The sequence below is a fragment of the Vipera ursinii genome (assembly GCF_947247035.1).
Source record: "Vipera ursinii genome assembly, chromosome: 6".
Taxonomy (NCBI): Eukaryota; Metazoa; Chordata; class Lepidosauria; order Squamata; family Viperidae; genus Vipera; species Vipera ursinii.
In genome coordinates this window covers 74,434,174-74,453,334 of record NC_139515.1, presented here as the reverse complement: position 1 = coordinate 74,453,334, position 19,161 = coordinate 74,434,174, and the positions used below count along the sequence as shown (strand labels likewise).

At 42.1% G+C, this 19,161-nt stretch overlaps 1 protein-coding gene across 1 annotated transcript in view; it reads right to left on the bottom strand.

Annotated features, from left to right (window-relative positions):
* Positions 1 to 291: 291 nt before the first annotated feature.
* IQSEC3 (IQ motif and Sec7 domain ArfGEF 3) overlaps positions 292 to 19,161 on the bottom strand; it is a 204,181-nt gene continuing 185,311 nt past the window's right edge. The window contains exons 9-14 of the mRNA XM_083366799.1: positions 16,184 to 16,309; positions 11,194 to 11,293; positions 8,966 to 9,127; positions 4,548 to 4,640; positions 3,009 to 3,052; positions 292 to 765 (exon numbers count right to left, since the gene is read on the bottom strand). Of these exons, the coding sequence (XP_083222925.1) occupies positions 328 to 765; positions 3,009 to 3,052; positions 4,548 to 4,640; positions 8,966 to 9,127; positions 11,194 to 11,293; positions 16,184 to 16,309 (963 nt within the window). The 3' untranslated portion in view covers positions 292 to 327. The remainder of the gene's footprint in view (positions 766 to 3,008; positions 3,053 to 4,547; positions 4,641 to 8,965; positions 9,128 to 11,193; positions 11,294 to 16,183; positions 16,310 to 19,161) is intronic.

The window sequence follows — 19,161 nt, the reverse complement described above, 5'->3', positions numbered from 1 at the left end:
CTTCTGAAGCTCTCAGTTTCTGTATAGGGCTCCTTCAAAATAGAATCAGTTTGGAAGAAGTAATAAGGAACTAAAGACTTCTTCTTCTTCTTCTTCTTCTTCTTCTTCTTCTTCTTCTTCTTCTTCTTCTTCTTCTTCTTCTTCTTCTTCTTCTTCTTCTTCTTCTTCTTCTTCTTCCTTCTCCAACTCCTCCTCCTCCCCTTCCTCCCCACCACACACATGCGCTCTCATTTTATTAAAAAATAAATTACAAACTAAATATTTTCTGAAGACAAGAAAAGGGTCCCAGGCTAGATCTGTGCTGTTTGGCTATTGCTGGTAGGGCTGCTACACTAGACTGCGTGAACCACTGGAGCATCTGCGTCTGTGAAGCAAGGAACTTGGGGGACAGGTCTGGTGCGGGTGGTTGTAGGGAGGTGGTGGAGGTGGAAGTGGGGGCTGATGAATGATTTTCACTGGGGTCCCTTGGAGCCCGCTGCCTCGACAGTGCAAGGGAGTAGAGTTGCAGGAATCAGAGGACACATAGCGCGTCAAAGTCTGGTTGAGGGCTGGCTCCATTCGAGCGAGGCACGGCTTGTCCAAGACTATAACTTTGACAATCTGCTGACACTGTACAAGGGTCCCCGCTGAGGCAGGGTAAGAGGGTGCCAATGCTGCCTCCAGCCTTTCCCGTGCCACATTAGGATGTGTGCTGGGCTCCACTCCACTCTCGAGCCCCGGGAGAGAGTTGTGCTGGTACGTTTGAAGCCTGTTGTGAATTGACACCTAGTTTAGAAACAGTCAGAGAAGCATTAAATGTTACAACACTTTTTCCCAGCTGCTTCTGCAGGCTGCCCTTCACCCACCCCACCTCCAAATTTTTCTCCAAAAGCCATAGCCCAGCTTAAGCATTGCTCCAAAATCTTCCACCCCACAGCCTCCTTTGACCCCTCATTCTCCCACTCCCACAGCCACACCTTCCCCAAGGCTTCCTTCTTGAGCCTCATAATAGCAAAGGCAGTAATGCTATACCCACAGAGGGCACAACCTCAACCATCCAGATGGAGTCAATACAAGTGGCACCCAGAGCAAGTGAAAAGCATAAGCTTGAGGTAATCTATGCTGAAGGCATGACTACACTGCCTCTCATGCTATCAAAAACATCTTGTTACTGAGAGTTTTAAATGTTCACTTAGATTTTTTTTTAGGCCCCTATTTGTCTTTTGCTTGGAAAAAAGGCAACGGGGAATGAAGTGTTTCCAAATTCTGCTTAATGCAGGCCTGTTTTCAGATAAGCTGTGCTTTATGACTGGCATGCTCAGAAACTCTTACATCATCTTACAGTCCGTAGGCTAACAAGGCAGAAAGAAGAAAGGATAATTGAGGTTGTACATCTTTGGGGGGGGAGGAGATGAAATTTGCTGACATTCAAGGAAAGACTTGAGCTCTTCCTAGCTCGTGTCTTTCTGAGCAGGAAAGTGGCACACATGACTCACTACCCTGTTTACAAAAGGAGAAAATTAAAAAGGGAACGGGGGGGGGGAAACCAAGCACAAATCTGACATCTTTCAGCAAACTTGCAGCTCGCTCTGATCCACTCAATGGTTGGCAAGCGAAAGGAAATGGTTTTTAAATCTGCCCGCAAAAGGAAAAGAAAAAAGTACCCATCCAGTTTACACAATGATTGAAAAGAAAATAAATCTGATGAAATGGCAGCAGATCAGGTAAATCTCAGAGAAAATGGAGATGCTTGTTTCTGCTAAGGAGGGAAGGGGAGGAAGAAGGCTTGAAGTATCTGCAGTGAGGACCCCAAAGAATTCTTCAAGTTCAGTTTGTAAACAGCAACTAAGATGGCGTTCCCTATGGAAGGAATTTAGGGAATCTATAAATAAAAGTTTAAAAGAAAGAGTTTCAAAGAAGCACAGCTACCCTGTAGACTCGGGAGAGTAAGGGTCAACAAGGAGTTGGAGAATGAGGTTACTTTTGTGGTGGAGCAGTGGCAGATAAGGGGCCCTATCTGCCTAATTCTGGAATTCCAACCAGGATAAAGCTTTATGAATTCCTTGGGATCCTGAAATGAATATTTCTCCATGAAGAGGTGTCTGTTTTGACTCAAAATGGAGATGACCATTCCTGTAGGGCATTAGCAGCCATGCTGCCAGAGTAATGACTTAGTTTTTATGAATCACTTTATGAGGAGCATGGCCTGAGCAACAAGTAGGCCCAGAGTGGCTGATTTCTCAAAGGCTACAGAAGAGAAAGCTGAAGGGCACAACTTGGATAATAAGGATGAAACCAAGTAATTATAAGGTGATGGAGCTTGGTGTCAGTTTCGAGGTTGGTGAAGACAATTCATACTGATGGAGAAATGTATTCTCTCCCTTAGAGGTAGTTGTGGCACCTCCAGAGAAAGGGAGATGCTGCTGAATGAGTCTTAGGAGGGTTTTCCTGGTGAACTGGGGTCCTGGGAAGGGCTCTTACTGTGGAGATCTGTCTCCAAATAAGAAAAACAATACCATATTGCCCAGCAATCCCTCCCAGGTTGGGGAACATTTGGTCTAATCTTCCAACCCAACACCCACCCCTCCCAGTGAATCTTGCCCAGCCTTGGGCAGAAGAGCTACGAGGAAAAGACCAGGTGAGCTGGGAGGATTGGGGAGATTCTATGCAATGATAGGGACCTGCCAAGGAGTTCATCTCAGCTCTGTCTCTGATTTCTCCTGAAAGGGTGCTGGGTGGGGATGAGGAAGGAGCAGGTTAGTTTCCAGAGTTCGGCCGCTGGCTCCGTGAAGGATGTATTAACAATTAGAGAAACGGCTTGAAAAAAATGCTTTGAAGTTTAATCTGGATTTGAAAGTTGTATTACCCGTCCTAGCAGTAACTTTTTATTGTATCTCTGGAAATTGGTAAAATTGTCAGTCTGGCAGGGGAGGCATTGATTAAAACCTGAGAAAAGAAATAACAGAGAATGTAAGAAGGGCTGGACTAAGGGAGAATTACTTACCTCCACTGCTGCGCATTCTACTTACCTCCACTGTGTTCTCCGGGCCTTTTTCTCCTAAATCTTTTTTGCCTTTGAAAATAAAAGAGGACTTTCCTTCAGTGGTGCAACCTACTCTTTCTGCCCTACGTTAGGACAATTGTTGGTATTCTACGCTGGGCCAGTGTAGGACTTCGGCTTGCTAAGCTTCTCTCCCTGCCCATCTTCAAACAATCTACATCACAGTCAAGGCAAGTCAGTTATTTTGGGCAGCCTAGGCAGAAAACCCCACAAGTTCATTTTCCTGGCAGCAAAAATGCAACAATAAAATAATTCACCATCAGTCATTTTCTGTGTCACATCAACCTAAGCAGACACCATGGTACAGGTATCTTCTTCTATCTTGCACCATTTGCTTATTTGTTTGGAGTCCATACCCAAACTTTGCACCTGAGAACAGGCTCCATTCGTGCCCTACCACAGAATTTCTGTGAGATATGTTCAGCTAAGATTTAGTAACTAGTTAGTTAGTAATTAGACGTTTTGTGAGTTTCCAAGGTGGGAGATGGAGTTCAACCTGGGTTTTTCCACTCTCAGTCCAGCATTTTATCCAATATTGGTTTGTTTAGGCCTAATCGTATATCTACTGCTTCTATCCTTTCTTTCCTAGTCAAATATTAAAAAGAAAATTACTTCCTGGAACTGAAAATATAATTTTGGGAGGGGAAAAATAAAATACAGATCAATTGGGTTTATACTAATTTAACTTTCAGGTCTCCTCCTCCAACTATAATTTGGTAAAGATAGTATAATTTCCCTAATCTGCCTTTCAAAAAGACAGTTTTGAATGATTACTGAATCTATTTAAGAACCTTCATTCTTTTAGCCTAAAATAGACGTCTTCATATATCCCGCTTAGTTTTATAATTTACTGTCTATATGGCAGCACTTCCATATTGGTGAAAGGTTGGTTCACATGGTGTGGTAGGATGGAGGGTTTGTTGTGACTGTGTGTTGGGGGGAGAGAGCACGGGGGGAGGCTCAGCTAATCTCAATGTACACATGTTGTACTTTGACAATAAAGGTTTATTATTACCAGTCCACCTAGTTTAATATAAGGTTTATCCACTTTGCTTCTTCCCTTGTCAGGGATGACCTAGTTTGGGGAACATCAGCATTATGAAATCAGATGTAGACTTGCACATATCTGGATAGTTCAAAGAATGAGCTTCTGTCGGCTGTTAATTCAATTCTATCATAGAAATCAGCATGAGATCTGCAGCTTTGGGTTCTTTTTCAGATTAACAGGTAACCAAAAGATGAGATGATAAGCTTTTAATTCTGACCTGGAAAATCCCCAAATGTGGGGGGATGACATGGCATGGCTTGGTATGGAATTGGTTCTTTGCGAAACACAGTTATGTTGAAATTACTTAAGCTTGGGGACATTTTAAGGATAAGATCTGCTATATTATTGCTCAAAGTTGCTTTGTCCTTCCTTTTCCTATTATCTTAATTGTTGTTATGAGGTGAGCAAAGATTGACTGTTGTTCTAGGTAGGAAGTGAAGAACCCAGGAAAATTCTAACCTGCTGGAGATCCTTGCTTGAATTGCATTTCCATCTGAGCCCCATTGGTTTTTAAGGAAAGATTCTTTGCCCCATGCTGTTTCTCCAGCTCCCCTAAGAAGACATGGGAATGGGGGAAGAGGAGGAAGGTATAGATATATAATGGAGAGAAAGAAAAAGAAAGATGAAAATGAAAGAAAACAGCAATAAAAACAGAGGAACGAGACAAAGAAAAAGAGCAGTCATGTTTGCTAGATATTGTAGGAAGAGAGTCGTGGCAAATAATCAGGAGGAATCTGGTAGCACTTTTCTGTTGTACCCATTTTATTAAAAGTCATAAGTTTTCATGAGTTGCAGCTCACTTCACCTAATGCACAAAGTGGCTAAACTAATGTAGGACTTAAATTGGGTTGAGATAAGGTAGAAAAAAGAAGGAAAGAAGGGTGGTTATGGAAATGCAGGACAGATGAGAGGCAGATTATAAGTACCATCCTTATTACCAACTGTATGACCTGGTCCTCACCCGTGACTCCTTAAATTTTGGCAACAACATATACTTGCACATGATCATCACAGCATGACCACTCATGCCATATGCCAAATTCTCCATGCAGACCTAGAATAATGCTTCCTCAGTTCTTGCCTCCTGAAACCCCTCCTTTACTTGAGATTCACTGATGAAATTTTCATTATATGGACCTATGGAAAAAAAATTGTTCATCAAATTTTATCAAAGCCTCAACAACTTCCAGCTCACCATCAGCTTTAGCAGCAGTGCATTTGAAGAACAAGTCCATTTCCTTGATGTCCTAGTAACAATACAGAATGGATATATAAACATCACATTATACATGAAACCTACAGAGACCTATGCATGCTTAAACGTTTCCAGTTTCTGCCCACAACACACTATCAAATCTATCGTCTATAGCTAGACTCTGAGCTATAATTGTATTTGTTCTATTTCATTTGATTGAGATGCTCATTCAATGAAATTAAGTCAGGCGTTTGGGAGACCGAAATACCCACTCACCTATATCAACAGATAAATCAACAGAGCCAGATCAATTCCCAGTTCTGTTAAATGATAGATCACAAAAACAGAACAGGATTCCAGTGGTTGTCTAAGTCAAGTCACTCAAACACATTATTAGCAAACTACATTATTAATAAATTACAACCAATCCTGGGCAGTTTTGTCATGAACTATGTAGCTCAGGGGTGCCCAACTGCCTGGCCATAGCCCACTACCATGGCTTGAGCTCTTCAAAAGTCGGCCACAGAAGTGATGGGCAACTACACACATGTGCGTAAGCATTCCCAGTTGTGAGAGCAGTGGGCAGGTGTGCCTGGCACTTGTGCAAATGGAGCTGCATGCACTTGCCCACTGCTCACGCAGAACCAACCCATCTCCACCCTCCCTGGCTGGTCCGCAAAGCTGAAAAGGTTGGGGAACTCTGGTATAGCAGCTCCATACTTGCATACAAAGCATCCAATCTGAAGCAGATTCTCATCAGTATTCAGAAACAAGGAGAAAATGATTTTAACATGGGAAGCAAATGCCTGGCCCTATATTCATTTTATCAGACTATCACAGGCTCCAAAACATTTCACCTATAAGGCTAAAGGTGCCTTCACTTGCTCTTCCTCCAATGTGATATATGCCAACATCTGCCAGCAATGTCCCTCTGCATTCTGTACATCTTAGACAAACTTTGTGCAAAAGAATTAATGGACACAAGTTTGACATCAGCTCTCAAGACAAGGACAAAGCAATATCAGAGCATTTCAGCCTCCCAGGACAATTCATTACAGAATTCAAACTAGCCATTTTGGAAAAAAGAAACTTTAACAACACCATTGGGGGAGATACTATTGGACTTACATCCAACAAAAGATTTCAAGCCATCTCAGAAGGTCTCAACAAACACAATGGGTTTTTAGCACAATTGTTAATTGACAGAGTATTTATAACAAGCATCTGCATAACCAATCTGTCTTCCCCTCCCTTCTCCTCCTCCCCCCAATTTAAATTCTGCATCAGCCTAGCCACTCTGGGCATCTGTTGAAGTGAGCTACATCTCATGAAAGATTTTATTAAAATTCGCTGGTTGGAAATGGTGCTAGCAGGCATCTTCTGACACAGTGACTAGATATGAAGAAGCTATAATCTATCCCAGTTGGGAAAGATAGAAAATATACTACCCGATTTGCATATACATATGCACACACACAGAGACACACAGACACACACACACACACACAGACATGACGGTTTGGCCTTCTATTTATGTTTTGACAAACATCAAGAATTCTAGGAAAGCTATCTACATTTTAGGCTAAGAAATCACAAATTGAATAGATTGGGTAAAATAACCACAATCAGGGCAATCACATATATTCCTTCCCCTGGATCTGGTGTGTGCTCTTTGAGCCAAAAAGCATGGAATGACAAACCCAGAAGCTCTACCTCTCTGAATTTGCCAATATCTGTTTCCATGATGAATTTTGATTCTGCAAATTTTGCTTTATCCCCCTGTGAATAACTGTAGCCATATCTAGAGAGCTCTTCAACTGAATGAATGCAACGGTACATAGGTAAGGAATATTTTTGTGTATATGAGGGGAAGTATTATTCAGTAGTAATGAAAAAAGAGGAACTTGCAGGATTGTGCAGCCAAGCAATTAATTAGCAGTCACATTAGGAGCACATAATCCATATAGCATTCCAAAAATGATGCCAAGTTTTCTGATACACGTAAATCCTGGATATTATTGCATCAGCATACTGGACTTATATGAACTAATCCAGCATACATTCACTTTCAAATGTTCTCATTACTTTCTTATCCATCTTACCCATTTCTAAAACTAAGGGAGTAATTTATTTATTAATAAGGTAAAGGTTCCCCCGCACATGCGTGCTAGTCGTTTCCGACTCTAGGGGCCGGTGCTCATCTCCGTTTCAAAGCTGAAAAGTCAGCGCTTGTCCGGGGATGTCTCCGTGGTCATGTCGCCGGAATGACTAGACACCAAAGGCACACGGAACGCTGTTACCTTCCCACCGTAGTGGGATTTTTCTACTTGCATTTTTCTACTTGCATTTTTCTACTTGTATTTTTCTACTTGCATTTTTACGTGCTTTCGAACTGCTAGGTTGGCAGAAGCTGGGACAAGTAACAGGCGCTCACTCTGCTACGCGGCACTCGGGATTCGACCCGCCAAACTGCCGAAGTTCTGATCAACAAGCTCAGCATCCTAACCCACTGAGCCACCGCATCCCTTTATTTATTAATGCCATGTGCAATTATTGATAGGAACATAGGAACATCGTATATCTAACAAGCTCAGTGACTGACTCGGGTTTAACATGATATTTGAATTCAACCACTGTGATTCGTAAATGATATTTCACAACTTGAGCTCAGGATGTGAACTCAGTAACACATAATAACTATTTTGTTTATAGTGGGGAAAGAGATTACCCTAGATAATAATATTCCTATATTCTTACATTTATCATGAAGCAAAAAGAGAGAAAGGAGAAAGAGAAGAGAGAAGAGAGGAGAGAGTGAAGAGGGGAGAGAGAGGAGAGAAAAAAACGAGAGACAAGAGAAGAGAAAAGAGAGAAGAAAGAAGAGAGAGGAGAGAGAAGAGAAATGGGAAATGTCAACGCTGCTAACATCAGATATTCTTGCTTTGACAACATGTGGAGAGGCAGCTTTGCTTCTTTAAAACTTGTGTGTTACTTTTAGAGTTAGAAATAGTTGATGCTGGGGGGAGTAGGAAGAATGTATCTCAAGACTGTTTTGAAATAAGAGAAGATAAGAATTTGGCAGGTTGTTTAAGATGAGGGAAAGCCTACAATTCAAAGTAATTGGAGAATGTGATTTATTTAATTAGAGGGAGGAACTGTGCTTTGACACTGTGTGCTTAGGGGAGGGGAATCCAGATTTCGGCTTAACCATGTACGTGCCGAATCTATGGTCTTTTGATTAAAGACTCCTTAAGGTAAAAAATGCCTTGAGGTTCTTTGAAGAATTGTATCTGTCGGAACCATGACAGGAGAAGAGAGAAAGAGAAAAGAGAGAAGAGAGAAGGGAGAAGAAAGAAGAGAGACATGAGAAGAGAGATAAGAGACAAGAGACGAGAGGAGAAGAGAGGAGAGAGAAGAGAGAGGAGAGAGAAGAGAGAGGAGATAGGAGAGAAGAGAGGTTTAAAATTATAATGAATACTCTTAAACTGTGTATGTATGCAGTTGAATGAATATAATTTAAAAGAATAACCTTTCTGCTTTCCTGGAAATGCTCCCCCAGCCCATTTTTTAAATCTCAAATGGCATCTCTATCAATGATAAGCATAAAAATAGACAAGACACGGACATATGTACATACAGACAGAATGACTGCATGGAGTCTGGAACACGCTGGGAGTCTTACATTCAATTCGAATCTGTTCTAGCTCCATCACCTCTGCTATTGATTCTTTGAGATCTTCCACAAATTTTTGCATTTCTTCAGCATTTAGGGCACAGAAATGAAGCACCTGTTTCTTCTCTGAGCCTGAAACTGGAATCACCAAAGTGATACCATGGGGATAGTCTGTGAAAAAGGAGAGGGGGGGGGGGAGAGAAAAAAACTCTGAAAATACTACTTTCAGCTTTATGTACTAAAAAAGCAAACATCTAAGAGGGATTAGAAAGTTTACTGGAATGGGTAGCCATAATAAATCCTTCTTCATCATCGCCCACCTATGCAATGAGCAGTAGGAACAATCTTGAGCCTTGGGAGGAAGAGCCACAGCCAAGGCAACAGTCAGATAAATGAAATCTGAGTCTAGAGCAGAAATGTAGTTTGGGAATGCATCTCAGACATGATGCTCAACAGTTTCCCCAGAGGTAAAGGTAAGGAGAGGGGGAAGCGTATTCAGACTCAAAAGATCTGTTACAGTAAGGTTCCCCCGCACATGCGTGCTAGTCGTTTCCAACTCTAGGGGCTGGTGCTCAAGTCCGTTTCAAAGCCAAAGAGCCAGCGCTTGTCCGAGGACGTCTCCGTGGTCATGTGGCCGGCATGACTAGATGCCAAAGGCGCATGGAATGCTGTTACCTTCCCACCGTAGTGGTCCCTATTTTTCTACTTGCATTTTTACGTGCTTTCGAACTGCTAGGTGGGCAGAAGCTGGGACGAGTAACAGACGCTCACTCTGCTACGCAGCACTTGGGATTCGACCCGCCAAACTGCCAACCTTCTGATCGACAAGCTCAGCGTCCTAACCCACTGAGCCACCACGTCCCATTGAGCCACCGCGTCCCATTCTGTTACGGTAATCTTGTAATAAAAGTAGTACAGGTAGTCCTTCATTTATGACACTTTGGACCAGGATTTCTGTTGTTGTGAGTTGTATAAAGTACAGAAGGGGAACAGCTTACTTTTCAGAGTATAGCTTTCCTGGAGGTTTTCAAGCAAAGGTGGGGCAGCTATTTGTCTAGGGTGGTCGGCAGATTCCTGCCCTGGGCAGAGGGTTGGACTACATGACCTCTAAGTCCCCTTTCAGCTCTAGGATCCTATGATTGTTCTATGTTTGTTCATTTCTGTTTATTGTTCCTTTAAGCCTATAACTGAGGTTTCCAACCAAATATTGCCAGGCATGCTCCTGGTTCACCTTTTCATCCAATCCAGTCATTCAGAATTCCACAGCCACTGTATGTGTCCAGTTTACTGAATATTTTTATCTAAGTTATTAGATAATTTTGCAAAACTTTGGCATGTTGGGGGAGGCGGGGTTGCTTGTTTGTTTAAATTGTATGAATTTATATGGTATGGAATTATGGAAGTACAGATAGTCCTCGACTTACAACAGTTCATTTAGCGACTGTTCAAAGTTTCAACGGCACTGAAAAAAGTGACTTATTACCATTTTTCACATATAGGACTGTTGCAGCATCCCCATGGTCACCTGAGCAAAATTCAGATGCTTGGCAACGGACTCGTATTTATGACAATGTCCAGGGATTATGTGATCACCTTTTGTGACCTTCTGACAAGCAAAGTCAATGGGGAAGCCAGATTCCCTTAACAACCATGTTACTACTTTAACAACTGCAGGGATTCACTTAACAAGAGTGGCAAGAAAGGATGTAACATGGGGCAAAATTCACTTCACATCTGTCTCACTTAGCAACACAAATTTGGGGGCCAATTGGGGTTGTCGGTTGAGGACTGCCTATATTGGAATCATGGTTTAAGCTTAACCAGTCAAGACTGTGTGATAGACAAGCCAACCTTTCTTCAAGCAGTTTTTTTTAAAAAAAAATAATATTTCATTGATTTTCTCATTTTACAATTAGCAGTTTTGATTCATTCATTTGTATCTCATTTTCCCCCAGGAACTTAAGGTAGCATACGTTGCACTCCCTTCTCTTGTTGTTTATCCATCAACCATCGTACGTATTTGGTTGGGCTGAAGAGAAGGACTGGCCCGAAGTCACCATGGCGGAGTGTGAATAGGGTTTCTCCAGTTCAGATTCTAAATGCTAAAATTCACCATAACCAGAACATCACATTTGCTCTGCCTCTTGAATGAGCCTGTTTCTAACCCATAAAAGACGACACATTTATCCCCTCCAGGGTCATCAGGCAGAGAGCCAAGTAGACTGTGATAAACTTACATTCATTCTCAAACAGATGGAACTGCATTCCTAAGAGCCCAACTGACTTGCAAAATGTGTAGGTTGAGGAACTTTTCTTCTTGGGGCAAAGCTTGAGAATCTGTTAAAGGACACAGATGAAGAGGGAGGGAGAGACAGAGAGACAGACAGAGAGAGTCTTTCAGAACGATTAACAAAGGACAACTGGAAAGTTGAAGGTCAAAATAACACCATTCAACTACACCATGGTCGTCAGAATGAGATCCTAATGGGATTATGAATGGTGTGAGGGGCCATACCCCCAAAAGATGAGGCATGTACTTTTGTATGTATATTTTGATATTTATTGCCCTGTACACCACCCTGAGTCCTTCGGGAGAAGGGCGGTATAAAAATTTTATAAATATAAATATAAATAAAGAATAGGGCTAAAAACATGCTTAGTAGGATCCAGTCCAAGCAATAATCTGGTCTGACCCCACATAGAATTTGAAGGTCAGCCAGGACAGCCAAGTATTATCACATGCTGGGTCTACAATTAAATAAATTAATGCCATCAATTAATTCTCTTTCTGCCTTTACTTTGATGATAAAATCTGAAGGGATATTGGGTTGCACATCCAAATCTATCTAAAAGCAATGAAACTCCAGGCTCTCACATTGTAGTCTAAGTTATTTAGACGTGTCACCCTCCCCCCCCCTTGTTGTAGTGCAGGGTTTCTAAACCTTGGCAACTTTAAGGCTTGTGGACTTCAATTCTCAGAATTCCCTAGGCAACCATGCTCATGGGGGATTCTGGGAGCTGAATTTCACAGTTTTAAAATTGCCAAAGTTGGACACCCCTGTTGTAGGGCAAGCAATCTGCATGCATTTTTAAAAATTAGAAATAAAGACAAAGGAATTGCAGGGGACTAATCTGTGTGGAAAATAACTGGAAGTAGTGAGGAAATTTAAAAATAAAAATATATATGCTTTTAGTATTATCATGGAATCATATTTTATATTTTATAATAATCATTTTATAACCAGTTGCCTGAGTAGATGCTTTGAGTATATGGGGGAAAATACAAGCCTAAGGTGGAGGGAGGGGGAGAACAGGAGTTACCATGGGGCGCAGTGTGAGTCACCATCTAGGAATTGTTTTTAAGTACCTTCTGGTGCCTGGTACCCCTGGCAGGTGTAGAAGATGGGAGACATCTCTCCTCTAGAATTGATAAGCATGTACATATATGGTCTGAGTAAACAGGATAGTAGGGGAGGGATCTTATTAGTATAATGTAAGCAAACAGGGGCAGAGATAATGTATTCTGTTTAGGCGCTTCTGATAGATTGTAACCTCCAAAGCCTAAGCCAATGGGGCCATGGGGGAGGGAATGGGGCGCCGTGATAGGATGTATAATAATATGTGATTTTGGAATTTGGGGATGTGGTTCAAGTGCTTGGCTACATTGCATTGTTTGCCTTCCTGAATCCACCACACTTTGCAAACCATTACTTTTTAGACTTGGTTGTGAAGTCTAATAAACTTCTTTTCTATTTGTAACTCAAACGAGTGGATTTCAATTTGTGACTATTTTTGTGTCTAACATCTGGATAGGGGTCCTGTTATCAGAAGGGGCTGGAACTCTTTTTTTCTAATTGTGTTTTTCAAGCCATATCAGACTACCACTCATCCCTTATCAGCTCCTTGCATTGGAAGGAGAGTGTGAATTGGAAGAGTTCCAGGCCTGGAGTCTGGGAGGGTGGGAAATAGGACAATCAGTGTGGAGAATGATTGCTGTAGGGGGGTTAAAGAGTTAATCCCCTTATCCTTCCTTCTATCTGGGTTATATCATAGATGTCAATTCTTTTTTTAAAACAAAAAAAAAACAAAAAACTTCAAACATTCACACAAATGCAAATTGCACAACGGCTTGCCTGGAAGAAACTATACTGCTCAAAAAAATAAAGGGAACACAAGATAAGACATCCTACTATTAAATACAGTACATTGTGTTGTTTAAGTGTTCCCTTTAATTTTTTTGAGCAGTATATTTAGCTTATAGTCTTGTGACTGAGAGTAGAGAAGCGAGTGAAAACCATGCTGAAGAGTGGACCTCTATTATCTCTTCCTGAGGGAGTCCTGTCAAATCACACTTCTCCATTGCTCGGATATTTTATCCTAGCAGTTTCCCTGCGTTCCTCTAAAAAACGAAAAGGGTGGATTCTTTACAGTCCCTTTTGCCACCGCCACCGCCCAGCTTGGCAGTCAAGATGGCCTTTTCAGTGCTTGATCCACAGGATCTTTCCCTACACTCTGGGGGATACAATGAGCGATGCATGAGCAAAAGTTAGCCTTTTGTTTCCACGGATTTCTCTGGCTTTATCAACAGCTGGCATCCTACGTTTAAGGCCTTGGCTTTAGGTATCAATGTCCTGTCTCAGAGCAGTGCTTGAGTGGGGGCTTCTACCCACTCAGATTCTAAATCTGTATGCACTAATCATCCCACTCTCAAAAGACTTATTAATTGGGTGGTAATTAATCTGCTCAGACAAGATGCTTTTTCCCTAATGGGAGCAAACGTGACTATTCTCGGTCAACAAACTTGCAACTTCCAACGTACAGTAGCAGCTGAATTTTTCCCAGCTATCAGAATATGGGAACCGATATAAACTGTATCTGGGAATACCCAATTCTCAAATTTCATTAGGAAAACAAACAAACCAGCTCAGCAGTAATTATAGATTGGCCATAATATGTGAACAACTCATTAGAAACATCATTAGGCTCCCTGAAGCTGGGAGTGTTATAAACAGTGTTTCAGTGTTTCTGGCTTAGACTACGCTCTACAAAAATGTGTTGCTTCATCTAGTACGGAATCAAAAGATAATTAAGGATAGATCAAAGTGCCAAGTTTGTCAATTTTATGCTGATGTAGAATGGTATTTCCCATTTCGTGATCTATTTATCTTCATTCATTCCTCAGTATTCATATCTGGGAAATTTTTATGGCTGCCTACTTGCTCACAGCGACTCTAGGCGGCTTACAAGCAGTAAAAACACAGCATAGAAAATAAAAAATAAAAATAAAAAACAATACTCCCCATCCCCACTGGTGACAATACGCAGTCAAATGAGCCATTTGATGGGCTCCAACCCATCTGGGATACACTAACATCCGATTGAGACTATTGCTGCATGGACTAAATTAAATGCTTTCCACCAGTCTGTGATTCAGAAGAAAGCTGCCAGTCCTAATCTTCACCCTGGCACAAGGCCTGCAAATCTTGTTGTCCTTATTTAGCATGCTTAGAGCCCATTAGGGAAAGAACTTTGTGGATTCCTCCAATTTGGTTGTCTTCCTTCCCCATAAAATATCACCAATCAGAAGAAAAACATCCATGATGGTGCTGGGGCTGTGGAGGAGTGAGTTTTGACAGGTCACTAATAGGGGGAATTAAGCATTTATCATGGTTTGCTTTACTTTTGCACATTTTTCATGGATAGGCTGAATAGACTTACTGCCTGAACCAAAGCAATCGGCTGATATCAGCTGGTAGCCAGGTTCGTTTTAGAAGTAAGTTAAAGACCCTTCAGGAAAGGTGCTTTACCTAGGTCCAAAAATAGTCTGTACAACTGTTGACAGGTATGGCAAGAATTGCACCATGGAGTCCTACAGAAGGATTTGGCTCTTGCTGTCTCACTTCAGTGTGCAGATTCCCCACTACTTCTACTGGCTAGCTACTGTTCAGGCTGCTCAGAGATTGGCTCAGAGACGTAGTAGATCCATGGTGATCCATTTGAAAGAAGCAGATTCTCTCACTGCCCAAAGTAGAAGAGGCTTGCAAAATAAGGCAAGTCAAGAGATGTGTGTATGTGTTAGAATATGTCTGAAGATTATTTTATTTGAGTATTTACACTTATTAAGGCTCAGAAATGATATCTGGTTTCTGAGGGCACACTCACACCAGCTTAAAAAAGGACGATAGGTGTCAGAAAGATCCCATCCCACAGTCACCTGACCATAACTTTTATGATCCTATAATCCCTTAATTCGGGGTAGAGTTGGGCAACTGGATAGAGCTGACCTTTTCTGGACAGATGCCCTTCCTGACACCTAGGCAGAGTTCGCAGCAGATATTTTTTCTTTGTGCCTAGGAGAAACATCTGCCGCTACCTAGGATTGAACTTTCAACCTTCTGATTGGGAGGTGAATATCTTCACCACTAGACCAACGCACCACAGTTATCTGACCATCAAATGACAACTAAAGCACATCAGACCCCACCCATGATAAAACCATCATGCCTTGTTGCCTGCCAAAGGAGAAACTATGACTTTAACATTGACACAGCTAAGGAGAACTTTCAACTGCCTCTGGTTGGAGATGAAGAGAAAAAGGCCATATTATAAGGGGTACTTTGTACTCTCTGACCTTGCTTGTTTTCTTGCAGACATTTCATTACCCAAACCTTCAGTGCTACTAAAGAAATATAAGGAAATGCCACAAAAAAGGCTGTTCTGGCATGTGTATATGGTTGTATGCAAGTGAAGAAAAACCCTAAATGGGGCTGCTTCTGAAAAATGTTTGGCTCACTTAGAGTGTAGTTGCAACTATTCAGCAAGAGAGGAACTACTTGGAACATCATTCCACATCTCAATCAACTTCACTGGCTGCCAAATGGTGTTCGGACTCAGTACAGCCATGAAAGCAGTGAGGTATTAAGTATTAGGTCATACAAAATATTAGGTGACTGCAAACAATAGCATACATGTCTGAATATGTGTGGGAAGTTACAGGACTGGTCTCCTGAACACTCCTCTCCCAGATCCAACCCATAGGACTTTGGTAGAGAGAACAGGAATCAAAACATAATGTTCTTCCTGCCGTACTAAGCTTTTGTTACTCAGAGGGAATTTCATAAAGAGAGGCGCATTTAAAATCCAATTCCTAGGACAGAGGTCCTGTGAGCTTTTTCTAAAGCACGGTTCTAAACCTCTGCAGTGATTCTTAAGCCAAAGATCCCTCACCACCAGCAGGTCATTGAAGAGGAAAACTTCTCTCTGGTGGGCAGCGTGTTTCTGCACTTTGTTCACATCGGTCACTTCATAAAGGCGGCTACAACAGACCAAACGGCGATGAGGCACCGACAGCACCTGCAAGAAAGAAACCGAGTGGGAAGGTTCCCTCCGTAACCACAATTGCAACACACATTTGTGATCCCACGGAGTTTCAAGACGCCTTTTGGGCAACTTCATTGGCCCTAGAACATATAATTTCTCTATTATCCCCCGTAGATCGGGCTCACAACTTGGGGGTCCTTCTAGATTCACAGCTCTCCTTAGAAGATCATATAGGAGCTGTGACTAGGGGGGCCTTCGCCAGGTTCGCCTGGTGCGCCAGTTGCGGCCCTATCTAGACCGGGATGCCTTGCATACAGTCACTCATGCGCTCGTGACCTCTCATTTGGACTACTGTAATGCTCTCTACATGGGGCTGCCCTTGAAGACCACTCGGAGGCTTCAACTGGTGCAGAAGGCAGCCGCGCGAGTGGTGTTGGGGGTCTCCCGATACTCCCATGTTACACCTCTGCTCCGCGAGCTGCATTGGCTGCCAGTTGCCCTCCGGGTGAGATTCAAGGTGCTGGTTATGACCTACAAAGCCCTACATGGCATGGTCCGGATTACCTACGGCAGCACCTGCTGCCGGCGTCAACTTCCCTCCGTCCAGTGCGCTCCCACAGAGAGGGCCTCCTCAGGGTGCCTCCGATCAAAGAATGTCAACTGGTGGCCCCCAGGGGGAGGGCGTTCTCTGTGGACGCGCCAGACCTGTGGAACCGCTTGCCAGTTGAGCTCCGGATGGCCCCCGACCTTCACTCCTTCCGAAGCGATTTAAAAACTTATTTATTTGAACAATCTGGCCTGGTCTGATGGGTTTGGGGTTGGATTTAGTTTTAACACACTTTTATTATTGCATTATATTGGGCATAATTATTTAATTCTTTTTAACTCTTTTTAACGTTTGTATTTACATTTTGATATTTATTGCCCTGTACACCGCCCTGAGTCCTTCGGGAGAAGGGCGGTATAAAAATTAAATAAATAAATAAATAAATAAATAAATAAATAAATAAATAAATAAATAAATAAATAAATAAATAAATTTCATCACGAGATGTTCTGCTTGGATTTCTGTGGCGAAGATGCTGTTGTTATGTCTGACTCTTGGTGACTTTATAGGCAAGTGCCCTCCATCCTACCCTGTCAAGCACAGCTTCTTTCAACTGTTGGATGTTCAACTTGTTGGATGTTGTAAAGACAGGGAGATTCTGTTGCGGATTCTGCCAGGAAAAACCTACCTGGCCTATCCAGCCAGAAATGGCTGAAGAAAACAGAACCCCAAGAAAAACAAATGCACGTACGAAGAATGAGGGCTTCAGTCACCATTTCACAACCACCACTATCTTGCCTCTTTTGATTCCCACTGCAAATGCTGTGGACTAGGATCAGTGAAGCTAACTGCAATATGGAATATGTTTTGTGCTATGGACTGAGATCTGGGCTGTGTGCGTTTGTCCTTGTGGGTGGGTGGTGTTTGTGAGAGAGCCTCCCAGAGGGAGCAACTCAATCTCAACTGTTTGTTTCTTTTCCCCTTTCCTTTGTTCTAGGGCCCTGGCTTTGCTGGATATAATAATGATTTAAATCTTTTAGTGAACCTGTGATGCTCATTATGGGAAACAGACTTAGTTTTTAACTCATGCTTCTCCAATGGATCAGAAGGAAGGGGGTGTCCCTTATTTCTTTGCCGATAAATCTGGAAAGCTTTCTCTGGCATAAAGTGGCTGGTGGTCTATACTTAGCTCCCCAACACCAGTTTAGGAGGGATGCAGCAGTGTTACAGGGACAGGTTTAGTGGAAATCAGCAGGCGTTCACATATATCATGTGTACGCTTCACCACAAACTTGCTATAACATGGAATATATCCATTTATTTTCACACAGCTTATGAGAGGCACAAGTGAACCGTTTCAGGATTTTCTCTGTTCATCAATTCCCTTTATCCTGCCAAATCAAAATAGATAGTATAGGAAGCTGTGTATATAACCACAATTATGGAATATAGCTATACGTGCCTAAGGCCTAAAGCTACTAAGTGCATTTCTGGGGAGGATCTGGAAATTGCTAATTCAAATGATGGAGAACAGCAAAAGAACGTGTTGTTGTCTTGAGATCTGCAAGAAAATTTTGCAGCCTCTCTTGTAAAAAGAGTGTCCTGCTGAGGCTTCCTTTAAGCAGTGCACTGCAGTCATCTTAACACCCGGATATTTCTTTTCCAATAGACACAGATTCTTCCACAATTACTGGGTGTTTTTGTTCTCGTAGGATTGTTTAAATAGGCCAAGTTCTGGGACCTTGTTTTTAAAGAGTGTTGCGTCTTTGCGGGGGTAGTTTTGTAGCATTAAGCACTTATTATCTGAGCTTCATGTTAGGAAATTTCATGACAGGACACATGTGGAGGAATTTACCACACCCTGGGGATGATTTCAGGGAAGAGTACACGCTTGAAGCCATAATTTTGGCTTTTTTTATTGTCTCCCGGTGGACACCCCCTACCTGACCACGTTTTAGTTGGAACAAACCTCAGGAGGACACAGAAAATTGCAAAGGAAAAATAAAGATAAAATATGGAAACAGAGTTGTATCTTGGGCTTGCTTCCAGTAAAGGTGAACATGAAAAAGCTCAAACATAACATTCGTTCGCTTTATAACTCTGTCTTCCATGTAGGGCCACCGAGCATATGTTCCCAAGTAATAATAATGGTATGAAAATTATCCTTGCTGGGAAAAAAAATCAAACATATCCAGTCATCCAACTTCATGAGCAAATGATTTATTTTAAAAAGGATGTGGGATCAAAGAAGATAGATTGACATAGGTAGGGACATTAGATAAATGAAGAAGAAAAGAAAATAGGAGGGAAGCAGCACAGGAAAGTCTAATTGCAGTGT